General features: G+C 46.1%; 1 protein-coding gene across 1 annotated transcript in view; it reads left to right on the top strand.

Moving 5' to 3' along the window:
• Nucleotides 1-23,969, top strand: part of FAM117B (family with sequence similarity 117 member B) — a 270,715-nt gene that overhangs the window by 213,804 nt on the left and 32,942 nt on the right. Inside the window, exon 7 of the mRNA XM_078680238.1 lies at nucleotides 20,280-20,400. Coding sequence (XP_078536364.1) covers nucleotides 20,280-20,400 — 121 coding nt within the window. The remainder of the gene's footprint in view (nucleotides 1-20,279; nucleotides 20,401-23,969) is intronic.

Genomic DNA, 23,969 nt, shown 5'->3' on the forward strand with positions numbered 1-23,969 from the left:
TTCAGCCTTAATTTTCGATTTCGGAATCAAAAGTTCTTAGTATATAATTAGGAAACCATGCTGGGTTTGTTATGTGAGCTCTTGGATATCTGTTTTTTCTTGAGGACAGTTTCCAAGAGTCATGGGTAGGAAGGCAGGTCTGGCTCATAAGATCTTGGCAATATATATATATATATATTTTTTTTTTATTTATTTGTAGAGTTTTATGTAGCGCGAACTAGACCCGAACCGAATCGGGTATCAGAGCGCTTTACATAGCACAAGTTACGTTTTACATGAGGATACACACTTTCATTTTCATTTAGCTAATAATTATATCTCGTGCATGACTTCCTCAGAGATGACCAGAGGTATTAAGCCTGGTTAGTACAGGTTGCTAAAGGTTGTTGGAAGAACGGGCAATTTGGGCAAAACCTGTCTCTGCTTTCTAGTATCTTTGATGAATGCTTAGTATTTCAAAGTCATGACACTACCACTGCATTGAATTATTCCAAGCTTGCTTGTCAGTTATTTGCATACATTAAACAGCTTCATGTACCTTTATTCCGGGTTAAATGCAATGCATAAAAAGCTAACCAGGTAGACCATGGAAATGTGAAAGGGATGATCTCAGACACAAATGTGTGTAAGCAAATCAAGGCTCTGCTCCTCTCCCTAACCCGTAGGCCTTGTATGTTGCAATGATGTATGGAAATCTTCCCCAGGAAGACTGAGCATTCAATTCTCGTTGAGGATTGAGTGAAATCTGAAGGAAGGCAGGGCGTGGGCTTGTCAGTGCGGGAGTCCATGGTCTTAAATTAATCCAGAGTCTGTAACCACTCTGTCGCACACAGACTTGTGCACATACGAGCGTAATAAACGTAACGTAACTTATTGTGGAAAACAACAGTGGGGAGTGAAGTAATTTGTCCTGTTTTCAACACTTAAAAACCTGTCAGTGATAGGATTCCAGAGGAAGCCTGGAGCAGGTAATAAGCTTGTGATTTGTTTATTGATCCAGGCTGGCAGGCACTTTTTCTCCCCGGGTTCATCGGGGGTAGCCACATTTCTCAATCTATTAGGTGAGTCTCTCAGCCCCCTCTTGAGTTCATTCCAGAACGCTTTCCCTTCAAAAGATTTATGGCATTAGTACTCGAGTGGAAAGAAATTAGCCTACGTACAGTGCAGCAGTCACCAGAAAAAAAGTTCTGTATTGTAAATATAAAAAGAATATATATGTAAATATATATGAATACGTATGATTTTATATAAAGTTCTACTTAAGTATCATGTTGGTTGTTTACGAAATATTAAATGACCAAATGGCAGGTATTTTTCACTGGTAAATGTGGTTACCTTACAGGTATACAGACTGCGTGTGAGGCCGTTCTTACCCCATATTTCTGTTTCCAACCACTCCATGTTGCCACTCACCGCGGGCACACCCAGAGACACAAGGGTGCATGACCTCTCCACCTCCTGCGCGTCGATCTTCTTTTTGCCCCGTGTTACTAGTGCCCCCCCAGTCAGCTTACCTCCATTGCAGGCACCCTGTGAACCGCACTACACAGGGAGCATGTTCTGCATCAGACTCCTGCCGGGGGGCGCCATTTTAGGATGATCAGCTGAAAAGAGGTTTGTAGCAAGTTAGCACTTGCATGAATCTACACAGACCACATCCAGCGCCCTACAACGCTTACTTTGAAACAAAATAAAGACAGGACAAGCAAATTACTTCACGTAATATGCATACTGAAACAGTCAAAGGACAAGTCATTAGTTCTCTGACAACGTTACCATCATTGCCATTCAAGGATAATTATTTTCTTGTGTTTCATCGTATACGTTATCGTAATGTATACCTCTCGCAATTATTACAGCAGTATCTGTTAATGAACAATGTTTGTTTTGATGTTCAGTCACTTAAAGTAGCAAATATAGCATGAGTAGCATGTATTGTAAAATAAAAATGCCTGCTCTAGCTTTTTTTAGTTTCTTTGAAGTTACAAGTAAAAAATACACGGTTTGGCAAAGCGGGCAGGCGGAATGTGAGGGGGTATAAGAAATAGTACCTGCATTGCAGCGGACGAGCACTAATCAAGTGGAATTCATCTGTACTTGGTCGGTGCTCCTCAGATAGAAACAAAAGTGACGTGTCGACTGCAATAACCCTTTAGGAGGCAATAAAAGAGCGACACTTTATTGAAAACAATGGTTTTACAAGCGAGAGCACGCTCACACAGGCGCCACCTAAAAATAGACTAGCATTTATATACTTTTAGTCCCCACAACTAAAAAGATCCATCAGAGGATTCCAGAGATATTGAATTTACATGGTACAGTAAATCAAAGCATTTCACTCAATCGCCAACTAGCATTGACAAATTCAACGCATTTGACACTTAAAAAAACTTGTTTCATCAAAAAGTCGGGCTAGTTGTAAAGGCTGTCACTTTAGGCGAACAACTCCAGAAGGGAGCCAATCAGGGAGACAAGCAAGGTCCTAAGAAACAATTACCTCAACAGGTGAAGCAGTCCCCAGTCATTTCCAGGCATTTTTATCCCTTATCCCTCGCAGTGGTTTCTAATGGAAGTGGTCCTGATGAAAGCGAGGCAGGTTGCTGAAGATGCTCAAGGATGCTGTGAATGTAATGTGGTCGATAAGGGTCTTCCTGATGCTACTCCTAGGTCTACGATGAGGGTAAGGCAATCCTTGTTTCGGAGTCGACGTCCCTCAAAGACTTTTCTATACTGGTACAAGTCCAGTCTCCACTGGGCTACCAGTCGCCAGGTATCCTGGTCACATCCAAATCCTTTCATGGATAACTCTGCTTCTGGGCTGCAAACTGCACCCCCATGATTCTCCCAGGTTCAAAGACCTCAGGTGCAACTTTGAGCATCAGGTCCTGGTCTGAACATTCTGGGCAACCAGCTTACCCCAGCAGGCTTCTTTGCTTTAGTGGCCATGTGCTGTGAACAGGAGGTAAGCCGACTGACCCTTGGCCTTTGCTGGGCTATGGGGACGACTTAGCATAGTCCCTATTATTTGCTAGCCACCAGGTTGAGAAGGTGCGGTGCAGCCTCTTTTCCAGTTCGACGGTGCATCAGGGCAGTCCTTCGGTCCCTCCAGTCCAGTCGAGATCTGAGTGCGGGTAGCGGGGGGTGCAATTTATGCTCAGAAAATGCCCTTAGGGTAAATTGAGGTCGGTAGCCAATTGGTGACCAACCTTTTCTGTACTGAGAGCTACTTATGTACAATGAAACGCATTAAGAGCTACTAACATTATTAATGTTGTATAATCTCAATTTTTTATATTTATATTAATTAATTCAACCAAGCAAAAACGTTCTAATTTAATAAGCTGGGCTGCACACAGGTGAGCTTCTCAGAGCTAGCTAGAGAGCTACAGTAGCTCATGAGCTACTGGTTGGAGACCCCTGTACTAGGAAGCATGGCATCTGGCTATCCCAAAATTCGCCATTCTTCCCACTCCCAACATTGCAGAACCCCTCTCTCAGTGCCAAAAGCTCCATAGCCCAACCCAGAGGTGTGGTTACCAAGGGGATCACAAGCCCTTGAAAAAACAGTTTGACAACAGGTTTCCCCCTCTCCTTCCTAGGTGCCAACTAGCCTTCTTAAATTTGCTCTTCAAATGTGCCTTCAGCTGAGAAGCTTGCCTTTTGAACCAACATCTAAGTGGCTTCCTGCAGGACGGAGGTAACACCTCTCACCAGTGCTGGCCATTTTGAGCCAAGACCTGTGTGGCTTCCTTCAGGAGGTAGGTAACACCTCTCTTCTATTGTCTCCTTGCCTCTCATTTGTTAGCACATCTCCCTAGGAGGGCAGAAATCTGGCTCAGGCTCTTTGTGTAACTGTTAAGGGCACAGGAGGTTGAAGGGTTCTTTGGCATATGTCGCCCGAAGTGGGAAGGGTATGTCCAGACGTGGGTCCCATGCTCACTACACCACTGGATTCAAGCAAGCCTGGTTGATGAAGGGTGATGCCCTGAAACCGGTCCCAGGATGCTTGTTTCTGGTCCAGAGAGCACCTGACTTGGCAGTTCGGGCTGGTCTGTTCCCACAAGGAACAGGGTCAAGACTGATTTGCATATGGCTGGGTCCAAACTGGGGAGGTGTGGTGAGCAAAAGAACGATGGATTTAACCCAGATCGTTGTGACTGGGGGTTAATGCTTGCATTATCCAGCATTCCGTCCATCAATTGTTTCTTTTGCAGAAGACATCAAAGTGGAAGCTTTGTAAAAGTTGCACACTGTTACACGTTCGATTATTTTCGACTTGAGAATCCGGTCAGACATAATGTAACAAGGTATTTGATACCTTGGAGTATCAACTTTGGTTGCACGATTCAGAAGTGTGAACAGCTGAGGGGTCAGCGTGTAACCCTGTACCCGCCATTGGCGTGACCAAGTCTCTACACATAAAAAAAAAAACAGTTTTGCGTGTAAGATACATGTTCTGCCCGTGGAATATGCTGCACCCTCCCTTTGGGCTCGGTTGGCATACCATAAGCATGTCTTACACATATTGCAGAGGGAGGTTTGGCTTTGCTATTGCTCTAAAAAGCAAAGTCGGGATATCAGTATAAAAAAAGTGTTTCCTGTCTACAATGGTGGACTGGGAGACTTGTTTTGCATGTGTCATTCCCAAGGAGGCACAACCAATGCTGCTGTCTCTGGGGTGACTCTCAAACTTACATTACCTGGGTGCCATATACTAGGGACTTACGGGTAAATTAACCTTTGCTAATTGAGTATAGCCAGTTTAACGTACACATTTTGGGGTCAGAGCATTGGCACCGAGGTGTGCTTAGCAGGTGTCAGTGCACTCCGAGTCAAAAAACCAACAGCATCAGTCCAAAAACTTGGGGGTGACCTTACGAAAAGAGGGATTTCCTTATGGTCACTTTGCAGGGATTTCTTGGGGACCTGGGTGTGAACCCACTCATCAGGTGTCTTGCCCAGTACACTGGGGCAAGGCCACTTAAGAGTTCACTAGATGCTGGTGCAGCTTCTCCAAAGAACAGTTGGGTAGAATGTGCTCTTTAACAAATACAATATAGAGCCTTTCAAAAGTATCTACTTTTTGGCCCTTAATCCAGCCATCCAGTGCCTTAACTGAAATGTTAATGAAGTCAACCCATGTCTGTGTTGCCCCTTTTTGTGTTGTCCTAAGCTTTGGCCTATACTCTTCAGGAGTAAGTCCGAAGAGTTCAAATATGTGGGTATGACTCTATCTCATCCTCCAGCGTGAGTGGTCCATCCCTACCACTTACTAGCACTAATTCCCAGTGTTGAGATCCACCTTTCTTATCCTGAGAGCTCTCTAATAATATGAGGCCAGCCACTTATCTATATCATACTTATTGACATAGCTAGGGATAATCCCCTTGGGAAATCTGACATCCTGGGCATCCCTATCAAACACTGCAGCTGCTTTTCTGATGCAACCATCTTCTTTGGGCTTTAGGACCCAGCCTGGCCCTCCTTTCTTCAATGACACTCTTATAGGTCCAAAGCTGCCATGTCATAATGTACCTTTGGTTAATGATGGAGCCCTTTAGGCTGTTGGCCCTGGGAGCAACCCTTGGTCTGTTGAGAGCAAGGTTCCCACCTGCCCCATTGGTCCCTTCAGTGACACTTCTGCCATCTTTCTCCATTTAATCTTCTTGGAGTAATTCCTTGACCAGGAGCAGAGGTTCTCTATGAGCCTCCTCCCAAGCCCTGAATGCCTTGACCAGCTCATCCTTCCTGGCCTTAGTCCCCATGTTGATCTTCTTATCTGTGCAAAGGTACCTTCATTTCATCTCTTTTAAGGTTTGGCAGGCTTGTCATGTTGAGCTCCATGTAACCTTGCTGTAGAAGTGACTCCTCAAAGTTCAAAACTCTGTTGAAATTTTTGGGAAACGTTGTCGCCAGTTCTTTAACTTTATACAATCCTTTGAAAAGTATAGAAATCCTTCAGAAACAGTACATCTGGAGACAACAAAAATGCGGCAACTGCTTGGAGGCACAATAGCTCTTTTCTAGTTGTCCTCCTTGCGGATTCTCAGTGGTCTGATCTCAAACGTCAACAATTGTATGGTAGTGTTCAACACAAATTCAGGGTCCCACCAGTGCCAACTGTGTGAGGAAATAGGATGACCCCATTATGTAATGCACGTACCAACCCCTTTAGGAGCAGTAGGTTTTGTTTGTGAAGCCTTTAGCTCAATGCTGGGTAACTGTGGCCCTGAGCAGTCAGGCTTACACAAAGAAACAAGTTTTATGCATTTAAACAGCACCAAAACAATTGAAGGAATACACAAGACACCAAAGAAATCCATAACCAATTTATAAAAATAGATTGTATTTTTAGATACCAAAACAAGAAAGATCCACCAGAGGGTTCTGGAAATACAGCATTTACTAGGTACAGTAAATATGCACTTTTACACTTAACCACAAACAAGCATTGGCAAATTTACCAAATTTGACATTTAGAAACTTTTTAAAGAAAAACGAGGGTTAAGGATCAATGCGGTTACTTTGAGTTACTTTGTGACTAATTCCGTTAGGGAGCCAGTCGGGGGACCAGCAAGGCCCTCAGAAACAGTTACCTTCCTGAAAGAAGCAGTCTCCAGCAGCTCCTTGCCATAGACTCCTGTGGAAGTGGCCCTGATGCACAGGATACAGAATGTGAAGATGCTCAATGATGGGATGCGGGTGACTGGGTTCTTCCTGCAGCTACTCCTGCGTCCATGGGCTTTGTGAGGCGATACTGGCAACGGAGGTTGATGTCCTTCAAAGTCCTCTTGGTCCTGGCAGACGTCCAATAGCCACGTGGCTACCAATCGCTGGGTATTGCGGCCTCAGCGGAATCCTTCCTTGGACGATAACTTGCCTTCTGGGCGACCAAGCAGCACTCTTGACTACTCTCCCTGGTTCAACAGACTCTGCGACAACTTTGAGCATTGACACCTGGTCCCTGGTGCTATACAGCGGCAGTTAGAAGATGTAGGCTACCAACTCGCCCCAGCAGGTTTCTTCAACTGTTGTGGCAGTATGCTGCGAACAGGTCAGCCAACTGACCATCGGAGTCTTTTGCTTCGGCTGAGCTCAGGAGTCGACTTCTCCACGAGCAGGACATAGTAGCCAGTCTCTTCTCCTTTGATAGCCACCAGCTTCAGCTGGTGCAGCCTCTCTTCGCCCGGTCCTTGGTGCAGCAGAGCAGTACTTATTTGGTTCTCGTCTCCAGTCCATTGAGGTCTGAGTTCTGGGTGCCCTTTTTATGTTCAGAAAAGCCCTCAGGGTAGACACGGTCAGTAGTCCGTGGGCTACTAGGTTCCTTCCCTCTTGATGACCATTTTCTGCAAAGTGTAACATCTGTCTATCCCAGAATTCTTCATTCTGCCCACTTTCAAGATGGATGAACACCTCTCTCCTTGTGTAGAGCTCCCTAGCCCAATCCAGAGGTGTGACTATGAAGTGGGGCTACATACCCTTGAAAAAGTAGTTAGTCATCTGGATTCCCCTCTTTCCTGAGTGCCAGCCTGCCTACTAAAGTAAAACAGCCCTGCTCCCAAGTGTTCACCATTAGCCCTTAAAATATGGCCTTTCCTTTGAAGCTCTACTTTTGGTCCAACTCTAGTGTGGCTTCCTACCAGGGAGAGAGGAAATACCTCTCCCCCACGCAGGCTTCTTTTATGTCCTTTCCTGGGAGTCGCTTTCGTGGATCCCCAGGAGTGCAAAAACTCTCCTAAGGATAAATATTGTGTGCTACTGTGAAGAATCACAAGTTATTTGATACCTTACAGTATCAATTTTAGTATTCCCAATCAAAAGTTGGTGATGCTGAGGTTTCAGCTTTTAACTCTGCACTCACCAATGAGGTTACTAGCCTTTTCCATAGTAAAAATGATAATTGCGGTTTTTACTGTTGGAACATGTAAAAACACATGTACCACTGTCAAATATACAACACCCTGCCTTGGGGCTCGTTAGGGGTGACTTGCTTATATTAACACACATTTGCAATGCAATAGGTTTCACATTAGTTACATTTAGAGCTATTGGTTTTGCAAATGAGAATGTTTTTTTTATTTTTTTTGTCTAAAAATATCCTTGCGGTAGCATAGCTACAAAAGTCAAACTATATAAAAAAAAAGTTGCTCTTGCTACCATCGCAAATAATTGGAAAAGAAATGCGGCTTCCGCCTTCCTTTTGTTTTCCGATTTATTGTCTTTTGGAGCAATGGCCCTCATAAGACACCCCTGCATCTAGCCGCCCTGTGCCCTGGAAAAGAGAACCTGAGGTGCACCTATGTTCCCAAGTCCTCCAACTTACCTGTCCAGATGTTGGTTTCTCCCAGAAGTCTTCCTGGACCGAGCCTGCGGTCAAAATTCAAAACCGACATCTCTCATTGAACAAAACAGGGCACTCGATGCCAAATCAGCATCTGGCCACCCCTGTGCTGCTGTGGGCGCACCTTGTGTGCTAACTCTGATACCCCTTTGCCCTGAGGTAAACCCCTGGGACTTTGCTCCCACAACTTGTGGTCTGCCCGTGAGCAGCCACCAACTGGAGGTCCCCTAGTCCCCATTGGATTACATTGGGCCTCAGCACTCTGAGCCTGGCCGCCTTAGCGCCGCTGAGGGTGTTTTGAGAGTTCATCCTTGACCCTGGGGGAACCCTTGTTCTAACCCCAGAAAACTAACTCCCAAACCTAAATACTTAACGTTAAACCGATAACCTAGTTTTCTCCCATAGGACTGCATTGACTGCTTTCTTGTGAAAATTGTTGTGTGTAGATGGTTTGTATGAAACCTTAAACTGCAAATGTACAAAAACTGATTTGCTTACCGTTTCTCTATGCAATGTCCCTGTGTCAGATCTAAGCATATCACATTGAGTAGAAAAAGTAACTTGGAAAGTAATCCGAAAAGTAATTCCAATTGTTATACAAACAAATCACTTACCTGTAACCCATCCAATTGCATTCAAACTGTATTTAACTGCATTATTCTTGCAAAGTGTTATTATACTTACCTGTGCCAGGTCTGGCTTGGTACTAGAAAATAAAATATAATTAAATAATATTTTTATAAAAACACATTGGTCAGTTCAGTCTTTGAGTGTGTGACATCATTTCTTGCCTCAGTGTGTACAATAAATGCTTAACACTACCCTCTGATAAAACCTTACTACTCGCTCACACTACCACAAACAGAGAGTAAGACTTTAGCATCTGCCTACCTTTGGGGCTCCACTGGACTCTGTGCACATTATACCTTACTTTGGTATAGTATATACAGAGCCAGCTTCCTACAGGGTGACCATACAAAAAGAGGCGTAACCTTCCATCAAATTTTTATCAGTGTCTCTGGGATTATTCAATGCAGTGGTAAAGAGGACCATCTCAAGATGAATTGTATTATACATTAAGATCTGCTATCGGCTAGCCAAGCAGCAACCCCTGGAAGGCATGTGCTCTCACTCTAGCAGAGTTAATGCACGATGTGCCAGTTCTGGACATTTGCCAGGCTGCGACGTTGGAGTCCCTCCATATGTTAAGTTATGTTAAGAAAGCACTACTGCCTGGACAGCCGGGTCCAGCGGAATGGGCATTTCCCTGAATTTATCCTGCAAGGTTTCCTGGTCTGACCTATTCTTTAGACCCACCACTTGAGTAGGTATTGTTTGCTTTGGTATCTGTTAACAAGGTGAGGAATCAGTAGAGAAATTGTCTTCGGTAATGCCTTTTCTAGTAGAGACTCTAACGCACCACCGTCTTCATTCTGTTAAATGGTCTCCTACAGTCCATTAACAAGATGACACGTCTAAATTTCTTATAGTCTTCTAGCTACAGATTTCTTACATTTTAAAAATTCCACATGCAACATTCAGGAACTTTTCAGCAGTACCTCTGTGTGCCGGAAAGCGGTGCCTTGCTGATCGGCACTGACGCCGTTCTGCTCTGGAAATCATGTGTGGGGCCTTTATATAGGCACCACTTCCGCTTGCTGACCGTTGTTCCTTTCTTTCCGTGCCTCTAGACACAGATCTGGAGCTCTCTTCGTCTCTCTCTAAGTCGTTGCCTCATACAATTTCTTTAGAGGCAATGGATGTCAACCCCAAAAAAACGACCAGTTTTAAGCACTGTAGGGACTGTTGCAAACAAATGTCTGTGATGGATCCCCATCAGGTGTGTCTGTGGTGCCTGAGGTCTGGTCAGGACTCTAAGGCCTGCGGCGATTATGCATTAGTGAACCCAAAGGCCATCCGGGAACGTGTGGTAAAACTTTACATCACCAAGCATAAGAAGACTTCCCGCTTGTCGATGCAGACTTGACTGGTAACCAGGTGGTCCAGGATTTCTATCAGACATCGACTCTGGTCCAACCTTAATAAAAGTTGCACTCAAATCTGTCCGAGGCAGCACTTTTCCCACTTGATTTGCCACAAGGAAGACCGCACTCTCTGCACTCCCTCAACTGTCTAATTCCCCTACCCCGCGCCCTGCCGTTTCACAAGCCCTCTGTAACTCTGTTGCCGAGTTCTTTGAAGACAAGGTTATCTCTATTTTCTCAGACTTTACCCACTCTGCTCCCATCACCACCACCAATCATCGTCATCCTATTAAGACTCCTATCTTTTCGAATTTTTAAGCAACCACCGAGGAACAAATCAGACGTTTAATTTCCAGTACAAAATCAGGATCACCCCTAGATCCGTGTCCCCCGGCCACTCTCAATCTCATCCCAGAAGCCATCTCCCCCGCATTGACGAACATCTGCAATGCTATGTTCAGCACGGGCTCTTACCCCCCAGTGTGGAAGGAGGCTATCATTAAGCCACTACTAAAAAAAAACACCCTTGATCCCCTCCTTCCAGCCAGTTATCGACCCATTGCATGTTTCCCTTTCCCTGCAAAGATATTCGAGAAAACCATGAATATACAACTCTCCAAATTTATAGAAAATAACAACTTACTGGATGAAACCCAATTTGGGTTTAGACAGGGTCATGGTACCGAAACTGCCTTACTAAAAGCGGCAGACGAAATAAGGATGACACTGGATAAAGGGGGAGCCGCAGTATTAATACTGCTAGATCTCTCCGCAGCCTTTGACACGGTCGATCACGCCACCTTGATCGACCGTGTCTCAGCATTAGGCATTCACGACATAGCTAAAGAGCTTCTTGCCTCCTTCTTAACGGACCGTCCACAGACAGTAAGAATGGGCCATTTTACCTCCGTTACCTATACCCTTCCTTGCGGAGTGCCGCAGGGATCCTCACTAAGTCCGACACTGTTTAATATTTATGTTGCGGACTTGGCGAGGGTGATAAAAACTTACGGTATCGCCCTCACGACCTACGCTGACGACACACAACTGGTGCTATCGGTGCACAACGATGGCACAGCAGTTGCTGCCAACTTTCAAGAAGGCATGCTGGCAATCAGTTCCTGGATGTCATCAAATTGTCTCAAACTGAACTCTGACAAAACAGAGGTGATGACATTCGGGAAACTAGAACCTACCTGGTCCCCCTATGGTGGCCAACGTAGATGGGAGCTCCACCAGTACCTGTCACTAAGGTTCGCAACCATGGAGTCACGTTTGACAACAAAATGACCTTCCATCATCACGTCAACTCTGTGGTCTCCTCATCCTTTTTCATCTTGAAAAGGATCAAACAACTGTTACCCTTCCTTCCCAGTTCAGCTGGCAAAACTTTAATCAGCATGTTGGTTTTCTCTAAAACAGACTACTGCAATGCCCTTTTTCTGAACGCCCAGGACAAAGTCCTTAACAGGCTGCAGCTAGTTCAGAATGCCTCAGCCAGAATCTTACTGGGCATCCCTAAGTTCTCTCCAATCTCCCCTTACATTCAACAACTGCACTGGCTCCCTGTCAAGAGCCGTACAAAGTTTAAGGCACTCTGCATCGCCTATAAATCCATCAATAACGTAGGCCCACAGTTTCTCAAAGATGCCCTCTGCCCGCTTGAAAATTCAAGAACGCTTCGTTCCTCCTCTGCCCATCTGCTCAAAGTTCCTCGAACTAAAAGAGCCAACTGGGGTGACAGATGCTTCACGATTTCTACTGCTAAACTCTGGAACACTCTCCCCTTTACATCAAAACGGCTCCCACACTCCTCAGCTTTAGGAAGAAACTAAAAACCTGGCTTTTCTCACGGTAAATTTCTGCCACAGCATCATTCTGTATACTGAGCGCCGAGACACCTCCGGGTATTTGCGCGCTATAAAAATTGCAAGAAACGTAAACATAAACATAATGAGTTCAATCAACCCTACCAGGATGAGAAATTGGTATGAGGACTTACAAAAGGCTAATGGCCTCAATATCTCTCTGAAAATAATTCTCTTTTCCACCTGGACCAGCCCCAGAAAAATGTCCTTCCTACACAATGGTGATGTGTAGGGAGATTGAAGTTTTGACTGAGGTCCTACAACCGGGGCAGACATCTTTGAAGCCCCTTCGTCCTTTCAATGAGGCACTCATGGGTACTTTATTGGGTGCTGTTTTTTGGGACGCTACTCGAAGGCCTTTTGGGGGTCCCTGACACCAGTCCGCCATGATTTATTCAAAGACAATTTGCCTTCTGCTCTCAGGAACTTCTAAATGGTTGTGATGAAGCCACGTTCATGGTTCACTGTGGCTTGGACTCTCCCTATTCCATCCAGCGAGCCATAGGCAACAGTGTTGCCATTCTCCACCATGTGTGGCTGTAATCGACTCGATTCTCCATCGATGTCCTGTCCTCCTTTCTGGACATGCCCTTTGATGGTACTTGCCTTTTCAGGGACAAGGCTGATTCCACTCTTGTGTTTTTAGGAGATTCGGGCTCTCTTTGGGCCTTTTTGCCTCACCTTGCCAACTGCAAAGGTTTCATCGCCGCTTTGGCTGAGGTGCCCTTAGTGCCAGCCTATCCAGCATACTCCTGGAACCTAGCAGTTTTGTGGTCGAGGTCATGGTGCTCACTCTCCCCACTGCTAAAGGCCACCTTTTCTACCCGCACTCCACCCGAACACGCCATATCTTTTTAGCATTCCTGTACAAGAGCCCACTCGCCCAGTATGAGGCAGAACACACCGATTGTACGTGGGTGGCAATAACTTTGGACAGGTGGGTTCTACAGATTGTTCATGGGGACTTCACTTTACACTCTTTCCTGCCGCACATTCCACCAGTAACTGACAGGACCATCTTTCCGTTTTGCGCAGGAAGTGCAAGCCCTATTGGCCAAATGGACTATATAGAGGGTGCCTCTTCCCGATGTGTCGGGGTTGTTATTCCTACTTCTTTCCATTGCAAAGAAAGATGGAGGCCCGAGACCTATTTAGGACTACCCTCCGAGTGCCTTCCTCCAGAAGTAAAAATTCTAAATGGTCGCCTTCGGGCCTGGAGACTGGATGGTGACATTAGACCCGCAAGATGCCTCTTTCTATTATCCCGTCCTGCTGGCCCACCGGCGCTGCCTGCGGTTCATGGTGAGAGGAGCATTTTTAGTTGGCGGTGCTTCCTTTTGGTCTCACGGGTGCCCCTTAGGTGTTCACGAAAGTAATGGCAGTGGTAGTGCCCAATTTCGGAGGTCAAGGTTGCCATTCTTCCCCGTACCTCAACGACTAACTGTTGAAGGTGGGCTTGTCCCAGGCAGTCATCAGCCACCTTCTATCAGTGTGCTCAAGTCACACCTGGCTCCTTCTCAGACGGTCCCTTGCATCGGAGCCATTCTGGACACAGTTGGATTTTGTCCCCTTCCTCTGGGAAAGAGTCCAGGACTTTCCGAATATGACCACGGTCTTTTAGTCTTGGTTCTGAATTTCAGTGCGGTCGACTCTGTGGCTCCTGGGACTGATGGCCTCCGGCGTCCTGCTTGTTCAGCACGCCCGTGGGGAGGGGTGTGGGGAGGGGGGGTCATATGCAGCCTTTGCAGAGGGATTAGAAGTCTCAGTGAGCCCAACATTAAGGTAAGGTTTTGTCACTGTTCCACATGAGCAAAAAAAAATGGACCTCCCAAATTTCTTTCTGCGTCCCTGTGCCTCTTCGGCTGATAAAAATCCCCATAGTTTGGATGTTACGCGTGTGTTGCTCTTTTATATGGTTTGGAGCAAGACTTCAAGTTTGATGTCAAGCTTTTTGTGAAATTTAGGGGCAATGATGCCTATTGAGTGACTGCTAAGCCCATCATTGCCATATGGATATCATTTTGCATCACAGATTACTACAGTCTGCATAGAGAAAAACATTTATCTGGTGGCAGGAAACATTCTTCATGAGGAAAGACAGCATGGCATTTTCAGGACATGTGCCTGTTGGAGACATGCCGAACTGGTCTACTCCTTGGCATTGTGCCATCATTATCCTCTTAAGGTTACTCCACGACCAACACCAGGTTTGACCCGGAGGATCTCCGAAGGTAGTTTACCTAGGCCTGCCTATACAGCTTGTTGCAGTCTTTGCTCCTATTTCTCTATCTCAGTTACTGTGGAATCTGCCCAAAAGTTGAGAATGTGAGAGAGCCAGGATGTAAAAAAAGGCTAAAGTTAGACTTTATGGCCATTGGCTATTTCAGATTACCAGCAGTGTCTTTCAGACCCTCCTCAATCATACAGAAAACATACACCAAATAGCTTTTTTTATACACACATATATTAAGACTACTTTTTATGGTGTGCATATGTGCAGGTATCGAGAGAAGACACAAGTATGTAAAATGTAGTCTATTTTTATGCAGGACAAAAGATTCTGTAGCCCATAAATTTATGCAAGAGGTAAGACAACTATTATAAGGATTACTATGGGGGAGTAACTTGCATGCACATGACAGCACCGTTGATGCCTGTACCATGTGCACAGAAAATGTGATAGCAGCAACGTCACTTCCACTGGTCACAAAAACGGTCAAGGTGATGTTAGCATGGCTAGCTGCTGCCTAACGAGTTTTTTTTACGATGTATTTCAACTTCATTTTGATCTCCGGTAGGAACTGAAAAGTCACCTATTGCTTTTTGGTAATTAGGTATACACACAGCAGCAATGTGTAAAATTGTTTTTGGCCAGTAGTTATATGTATTTGTAAAGCGCAGGAGGTTATCCTGGCTCTGAGCAGATGTGTCTGCGGAGCCCTGCCTTTAGTAGGTTGATTAATTGAAAAGCCAGGTCTTAACCTTCTTGCTGATTTCAAGAAGAGAGAAGGAGGCTCTGATTTGGAGTAGGAAACCGTAGTATGCTCTAGGAGCGATGTTATCCTCTTGATCTGGTACTGTGTAAGCTGGGGATGTGTGTGAGTAGGAGAGTAGCAGAGAAGAGATGTCTTTGTGGTTGGTTGAAGTAGATGCGACTGTTCAGGTAGGTCGGGCTGGAGTTGTTGCCTTGAATGTGTGTGTGGGAAGTTTGAAATGAGCACGTTTGTGTATCACATGCCAGTAGTCGAGCTCCCTGAGTTGTGGTGTGATGCAAGTTCTATGTGGGAGGGTGAGTCTGGCTGCTGAGTTCTGGATAGATTGTAGTCTGCTAGTGAGTTTTTAGTGATCCCGGCATAGATCACCTTACTGGTTACTAGGGCGTGAATTACAGTTTTTAGGTCTCGGCTAACGAAGGCTGCGCTTGCGCAGTCTCGCTTGCGAGATTTTATGTTTCTTAGTACGGGGGCTTGAACCCGCCCCTCTAATCCATTGGCTAGCTTCCTAAACGGAGGCTAGCCATTGGAGGAGAGGGGCGTCACTCTGTTCAAGCCCCGTCTTTTTCGGATTCGGGGGCGTGTTTTTTGCAGTTTTTAACTCCGTGACGTCATCCGTCACTCAACAGCAAAAATCACGCCCCGAATGCGAAAATGTCGGCGCTTTTCTGACGCCATTTCTGCCCGACCGCCGCCAAAAGAAGTAGAGAAGCTGCCGAGTCCTCCGGTGAGTGCTTGCTTTTCTTGCCTCGTTGTTGTGCTTGCTCTCCGGCCCCCTCGTTGTTGTGCTTGCTCTCCGGCCCCCTCGTTGTGCGTCTGCCCCCTCGTTGGTGTGCTTGCTCTCCGGCCCCCTCGTTGGTGTGCTTGCTCTCCGGTCCCCTTGTTTTGCGTCTGCACCCTGGTTGTTGTGCTTGCTCTCCGGCCCCCTTGTTGTGCGTCTGCCCCCTTGTTGTGTTGTGCTTGCTCTCCTGCCCCTTCGTTGTGTTGTGCTTGCTCTCCTGCCCCCTCGTTGGTTGTGCCCTAAAACCACTGTAACTTGTAAGGCAAACTGGAATTTATTTTTGAGACCAGTTCGCTGTGTTAGTTTTCGATCAGGCAAGCTGCATTCGTGTTTTCTTTAAAGGTATTGACAGTGCCTAAAACGGATATAAAGAAGTCTAGCCACTCACTACTCCAGAGTACCTGTTTACTACCTAGAAGTGCCGGTACTGCCCCATTAAATGTATTGCACGAGTGTTAACAAATGCAGGTACTTTACCTTTCAAATGAAAGAAGTGCAGCTGGTACTCGGTACCTTCCAGTATCGGACGATTTAAAGCACTGGGTATTGATTGAAGCAGTATTTTCAGGTCGTCTTAGTTATTAGTGTTTAACGGGATAAACATATCTGTAGTTTGTTCACGATACTGGTAGTAGTAGTTTTTACAGGGATTATCTGTTCATTTTCCTTTCCTGTGCACTGTGACATGTAATGCAGGGGCAGTGTTTAGTAAATAAGGCGGTGTGTGAAATTTCATGTCTCTGCGCACTCTATTGAAAGGTAGCCCGGCTCCGGTGAGCTCCCTCTGTTGCTTCTGCCGCTTCTCTAGCTCAACTTAAAGGCTCTTCCCACAATGCTTTGCGGGCGCTGACAAGTGGGTCCAAGATGGCGTAGAAAGTAATGACAGGTAAGCCCTGACTTGCTCTGCTCCTTGCCTGTGTTCTGCGCAAGACCAGGGCTTCTGGGGCGATGATGGTGAGGCCAAGCGGTCCAGCGGAAAGCAAAATCTGACACAGGGACTCCCCAGTCCTCTTGCTCTCCTGCCCCCTCGTTGTTGTCTGTGTAGGTGGCTCTGTGTGTGGGTGGCTCTGTGTGTGGATTGGTAGCTGTGTGTGTGGGTAGCTGTGTGTGTGTGTGTGTGTGTGTGTGTGTAGCTGTGTGTGTGTGTGTGTAGCTGTGTGTGTGGGTAGCTGTGTGTGTGGGTAGCTGCGTGTGTGGGTAGCTGTGTGTGTAGATGTGTGTGGGTAGATGTGTGTGGGTAGATGTGTGTGTGTGTGGGTAGATGTGTGTGTGGGTAGATGTGTGTGTGGGTAGATGTGTGTGTGTGTGGGTAGGTGTGTATGTGTGTGGGTAGGTGTGTGTGTGTGGGTAGCTGTGTGTGTGTGGGTAGCTGTGTGTGTGTGGGTAGCTGTGTGTGTGGGGGTAGCTGTGTGGGTGTGTGTGGGTAGCTGTGTGGGTGTGTGTGGGTAGCTGTGTGGGTGTGTGTGGGTAGCTGTGTGTGGGGGGCGCTCTCTGTGTGTGTGGGGGGCGCTCTCTGTGTGTGTGGGGCTCTGTGTGTGTGTGTGTGGGGCTCTGTGTGTGTGTGTGTGGGGCTCTGTGTGTGTGGGGCTCTGTGTGTGTGTGGGGCTCTGTGTGTGTGTGGGGCTCTGTGTGTGTGTGTGTGGGGCTCTGTGTGTGTGTGTGTGGGGCTCTGTGTGTGTGTGTGTGGGGCTCTGTGTGTGTGTGTGGCTCTGTGTGTGTGTGTGGGGCTCTGTGTGTTTGTGTGGGGCTCTGTGTGTTTGTGTGGGGCTCTGTGTGTGTGTGTGTGTGGGGGGGGCTCTGTGTGTGTGTGGGGCTCTGTGTGTGTGGGGGGCTCTGTGTGTGGGGGGGGCTCTGTGTGTGGGGGGGCTCTGTGTGGGGGGGCTCTGTGTGTGGGGGGGCTCTGTGTGTGTGTGTGGGGCTCTGTGTGTGTGTGTGGGGCTCTGTGTGTTTGTGTGGGGCTCTGTGTGTTTGTGTGGGGCTCTGTGTGTTTGTGGGGGGCTCTGTGTGTGTGTGTGGGGCTCTGTGTGTGTGTGTGGGGCTCTGTGTGTGTGGGGGGCTCTGTGTGTGGGGGGGGCTCTGTGTGTGGGGGGGGCAGTGTGTGTGGGGGCTCTGTGTGTGTGGGGGGGCTCTGTGTGTGGGGGGGGCTCTGTGTGGGGGGCTCTGTGTGTGTGTGTGTGTGGGGCTCTCTGTGTGTGTGTGTGTGTGTGGCGCTCTCTATGTGTGTGGGGCTCTCTCTGTGTGTAGGGCGCTCTGTGTGTTTGGGGCTCTGTGTGTGTGTGTGTGTGGGGCTCTGTGTGTGTGTGTGGGGCTCTGTGTGTGTGTGTGTGGGGCTCTGTGTGTGTGTGTGTGGGGCTCTGTGTGTGTGTGTGTGTGGGGCTCTGTGTGTGTGTGTGGGGCTCTGTGTGTGTGTGTGGGGCTCTGTGTGTGTGTGGGGCTCTGTGTGTGTGTGGGGCTCTGTGTGTGTGGGGCTGTGTGTGTGTGTGTGTGTGGGGCTCTGTGTGTGTGTGTGGGGCTGTGTGTGGCTCTGTGTGTGTGGCTCTGTGTGTGTGGCTGGGTGTGTGTGGCTGTGTGTGTGTGTGTGTGTGGCTCTGTGTGTGTGTGTGTGGCTCTGTGTGTGTGTGTGTGTGGCTCTGTGTGTGTGGCTCTGTGTGTGTGTGTGTGGGGGGGGGCTCTGTGTGTGTGGCTCTCTGTGTGTGGGGCTCTGTATGTGGGTGGCTCTCTGTGTGTGGGGCTCTGTATGTGTGTGGCTCTCTGTGTGTGGCTCTGTGTGTGTGTGGCTCTGTGTGTGTGTGGCTCTGTGTGTGTGTGGCTCTGTGTGTGTGTGGCTCTGTGTGTGTGTGTGGCTCTGTGTGTGTGTGTGGCTCTGTGTGTGTGTGTGGCTCTGTGTGTGTGTGTGGCTCTGTGTGTGTGTGGCTCTGTGTGTGTGTGTGGCTCTGTGTGTGGGTGGCTCTCTGTGTGTGGGTGGCTCTCTGTGTGTGGGTGGCTCTGTGTGTGGGTGGCTCTCTGTGTGTGGGTGGCTTTGTGTGTGGGTGTGTGGGTGGCTCTGTGTGAATGATTGTGTGTGTGGCTCTCTGTGTGTGTGGGTGGCTTTGTGTGTGTGGCTCTGTGTGGGTGCAAATGCAATAGGTCTTGCATTTGCGAGCGATTAAGCTATTGGCATTGTAAATGACAATGCCATTTATTTATGTTTTAAAAACAAAAACATAAATAAAAATGTCATGAGCAATGCCAATAGCTCTAACTTTAACAATGCCGAGACCATTGTAATGTAAATGCTTGTTCTAGTGTTGCTTAGAAGCTATTTAAAGATCTTCAGCACCTTCAGTGTGTGGAAGCAGTAACGGCATTGACTTATGCGGTCACACACTGTTTGCTGTCGATTATTATACGGTTTCTGTTATGGGTGTGGGTCAGAGTTCAGTTGGAGTCCTGTGATCGTGTTCTTCCCAAGGATCACTGCCTCTTTCTTGGTGTTAATCTTGAGACAATCGACTTTTGTCCAGTTACCGACTTAGTTCATGCAGTCGATGAACTTGTTTCTTGTGTAGGGGATGTTGTCAGAGGGAGAGTATGAGCTGTGTGTTGTTGGCTTTGGAGAGGATGTTAATGTCTTGTGCACATATTTCGTTGGCCAGAGGCATCATATATGTGTTGAAGAGGGTGGGGCTGAACGATGAGCCTTGAGGCACTCTAAAGATGAGTTTGCAGGCTTCAGAGGGGTGAGGTGTTAGGCTGATAGCTTGTGTTCTGTCCGTTAAGGAGAAGCTCATCCAGCAGAGAATCAGTCCTTTGATGCCTAGCTTGTGTAGGTACCTAATGAGAATGAGCGTGTCAAATGTTGCAGTGAGGTCCTGGATAATGAAGGCTGCCATGTCTCCACATGATCCTGTCCAGGATTTGGTGGATGTTGTATGTGGCGGCGGTACGTGCTGTATCTGGACTCTACCGATATTTTTCCAAACCTAATGTGTTTCTTCCCATAAGTTCAGTGCAGTGCTGAAATCCAATTTCAGACTACCATGTTTAACTTATTTTAACTGTTAAACTCAAATTAACAAGTAAGGTGTAGTTCTCAGCCTGGAAGCAATATCTTGCCAAGTACGTCTGTTCTGGTGTCCATGTTTTATTTGCTTTGTACATTTCTTGCTTTTTCTAAAAATAGGGTTTACTACATCACCTTCATGTTATACAGCCTAAGTTAACTTGGTCATAACATACAAAGAAAGACCTGTATTGTGATTTGTTTGCTGTATGTGTTTACAATTGATAATTAACACCTTTAAAGTAACACAGACATTCATCTTATTTCAGAGAATGGAAATAATTCTCCTCTACCAAAATATGCCACTTCCCCTAAACCTAACAACAGCTACATGTTCAAAAGAGAACCTCCTGAGGGATGTGAGAAAGTGAAGGTTTTTGAAGAAAGCTCGTAAGTAATGGCATCACTTTGGAATACAACAGTGAAACCTAAATGTATGTTGTTTTTTTGACAGAGCAGTCTTTCAATTTGTAGCAGCAAATATACTTTTTAAGTGTTTGATGTTTTTGGACAAATTGGTTTTAAACCAGGATTTTACTAATACAATAATTTGAATTTATTTTTCTTACTCAAACACATTTTTATTGAGTAAAAAAAAGCTCTTAGTGTTCATATATCTGCCCTCTCATTAAAATGTGCCACCTATTATCCCCACTAAAGTTTAACATAACCCCTCCCCTAACCTCATAAACCTTCCACCTACGCACACAATGGGAAATCAGTAAACAAAGGCAAAGGCATGCCTTCTTCCCTATAGCCTTCCCATACTTTCAAGACATGTACTTATAAACAGTATCATTAGTTTATGTCCCATTCTCTGTCCATGTGGTCTGGTTAAGCAAACTTCAGTTCTAAGCAGATGGTAAATCAATAGCTGTCGAACCTGATGAAAGCATTTGCGCTGATCATTTAAGTACTACATTATCTAGGATATGGCATGCTCTGTCTCGAAGGGACATGCAATATCTAGGATATGGACTTAAAATAACGCCCATCTTTTTCATTGGTTACTCATGCTATCCTTTACAATTGCTGGCTTTTCATTGGTGAATAAACTAAGTAGTCCCTCCTTTTGGACTTTTGTATCCTCACATGAGGACTTCCTTTTAGGTCGAGCCTAGCGTTGCAGCACATGCGCTGCACACACTGTGAGGCATATTGTAGTAGGGAAAGATGTGGAAGTACCGTGGAAGCTCCGCCCATTTTTTTAATTGGCTGGCGTCATCGTCCATGGTAATTGCTGGCTTCCGATTGATAATAAAGCTTATTTGTCCCGCCTTGTTACCTGTCTCCTTTTGTGACTGCACTGTCTCCTTCATTAAGTCAGTAAGCACTTTTTTTTCCATTCGTGCAGTGGTGACCGCTTGTTAATGTTATCTACTTGCAGTGTTCATTTAGTCAAGGCAAAGGTTTGAGAGTGTCGGCATTCTGCGTTTTGGCTCTTATTAGAAGCCTGTTGCCGAAGCCCACACGAGGCCGCTCTATTTAGCAGAGATTGTGTTTCCACCTGTGTTAGATACTAAAACATGTTTCCTGCAGCAGATTCTTTACAACACCGGCCTCAGAGTCCCATTAGCCTATCTGATGAACCTCAGTTGGATAATGCACCTGCTGAGTGCATTAGGGTAGCCTGCAGGTTCAAGGCTTGGCAGGCTGGCTCAGATGTTCATCATTCCATCACAAATCTAAATAAGTGCCATTGAGCTATTGTTTGGAAAATGTTATTGAATGATATCCCCTCCCGAAATTCTTAGCAGCAGTGGTCTCTATCCCTGTGGCACCTAAAGCACAGCTGTGACGTCCACTAAGCCCTATGTCGGTGACTAGAGTAAGCAACTGGTTAAGAAGAGGCTTCCTGAGTCAAATAAAAGCCAATCTGCTCCCTTCGGGAATAACAGAAGGGCTGGGCACTAGCCGGGCCTTGTATTGGTCTTCGTCTGACGAGAAAGGATGAAAACACACGCTTAACATAACACCCCTGCCATCTGAGCGTCTTTCGCATCAGTTGAGGCAGTCTTCTGAGAAGAAGCATTATCTGGCACCCAGCAAGCATCCAAAATGCCTTGTGTATACCACAAAGCTGGAAGTATCTTGAGACCAATGACAAAGTCTGCTTTGACCACAGCCCAGCCCTCAGATACATGTGGACTCCTCCCCTTCCGTGGGCTTGTTAGCACCTCATGCCTCAAAAACATTGCATAAATATGTGTACTGCCAACATAACACAATTTATAAAACATGTCAGTCTCTCACACGTTCTCGTCCATTACACCGACAAGTGCTGCGTTGTAACACGATGACTGCTCGACAGTGGCCCTCACTCATGACATGGAAACACTTTCCACATAAGCCTGAATCAAACACAACACACTTCCAACCACACAAGCCACAGGGTGTAGTGTGCTACCTGAATGGATAAGCGTGTCAGTGCCCCACATAGGGGTAGTAAGTGCTATACAAGCGCTATAATATAATACGGTAAAATACTGCAGTGGCCTAAACCTGAGGGGCTAAAACAAAAAGTGTGCCTCCATTCTTAAGCATTGCTCGTGCCTGGAGACCAAAGCTTCCTGGTGAAAATGCAGCTTGTCGTAAATACCCCACGGCGCACTGCTGCCCCCTGAAAGCATACCACCCACCGATCTCAGAGGGGGCTCAGAAGGCCCTGGGGAGGTTTGACCACAGAAATCCTACTAGGTTACAAGAAAAGGTTTAAACCAGGAATGCTCAAAGTACAGCGTAAGTGCCATTTGGGGCCCCCGGGTGCACAGCAGCACTAGGCTGCTGGTACGTGACTGTTCTGTAAAATTGAGAAAGATGTTAAACAAATGGGCAAGTATTTATTGATACCTTCACTAAAGTAACTGAAAAGAAGCCAAAAAGGTGTCCCGCAACTCTTATATTTAGGAACACATTTATTTTTAAAGATATTTTCAATAAACATGTAAGAATAGGACACGGTCTCTTCAAAATTAAAAAAAAGTGTATTTAATTAACATGAAGAAGAGTTTCACCTTAGTACAGCAGACTTTATCACTGCCTGGAAGTATTTATTAAAGTGATAGTTTTCAAACATGAACTAAGAAACTCTGCCCCCCAACCCATGTGATAAATATGCCATTATTGAACAAATAGGCAAGTCATTTGTCATGTGCAGCTCCTGGGTGACCTAGCTTGCTATGATACATGGAACAACAAAATATTTTAGTAAATCAAATACAAGAGAAGGTTTTGTACAGCGCACATATTGAACTCATGAATTTGAAGGTGCTCTCACGTATGATAATGAAGGGAAAAGAGGCAGTGTGAAATAAAACATTTGCAAAAGATCACACAGTTTAGTCAAGTGGGGAAGCCAGGATAAATCCCAGGTTCCACATTGTACAATTCAGCCACTAGCTGGGTATCCTTTTCCCTCTCTTATTTTACATTAAAGGGGAAGGCTCTTTAATTCTTGGTGCACGAGATTAGAGTATGGGCGGCGGACAGAAGCCACATGAACACTCGGCTCGTATCGGGTTTGAGGATTTAAGAAAACCTTAAGACGAGCCAGAGGGAGGAATCCGGAGAGTGAACATCGAGTAACTCGCCCACCTCTACCACAGAATGGCAATAAGGGGGCATAGGAAGGATATGATATGACTATCTTCAATTCGATGAAGCAAGAGTACCAACACCATAGGACAAGACTCCTTGTTTCAAGATTCATAACTTTCTCACTAAACCGTAAGTGGACTGTGAAACAGGAATGTAAGCTGTTGGCTTACACTCCTGTTTGCTTATCGCATGCTTACTATCGGTGTTTAGTTTGTGTTTGCAATGTCTAATAAAAAAAGGAGCAGAGAAATATGTTCCGAAAGTAATTACCCTAAGAGCGCACAATTTGTCAGAAATAGGGGCCAAGGTTCATTTTAAAAAAACATGCCTTTATGTTCCATAGTTTACATCTTGCTCGTTAC

The sequence above is a fragment of the Lissotriton helveticus genome, chromosome 3_1 (genome assembly GCF_964261635.1).
Source record: "Lissotriton helveticus chromosome 3_1, aLisHel1.1, whole genome shotgun sequence".
Classification (NCBI taxonomy): Eukaryota; Metazoa; Chordata; class Amphibia; order Caudata; family Salamandridae; genus Lissotriton; species Lissotriton helveticus.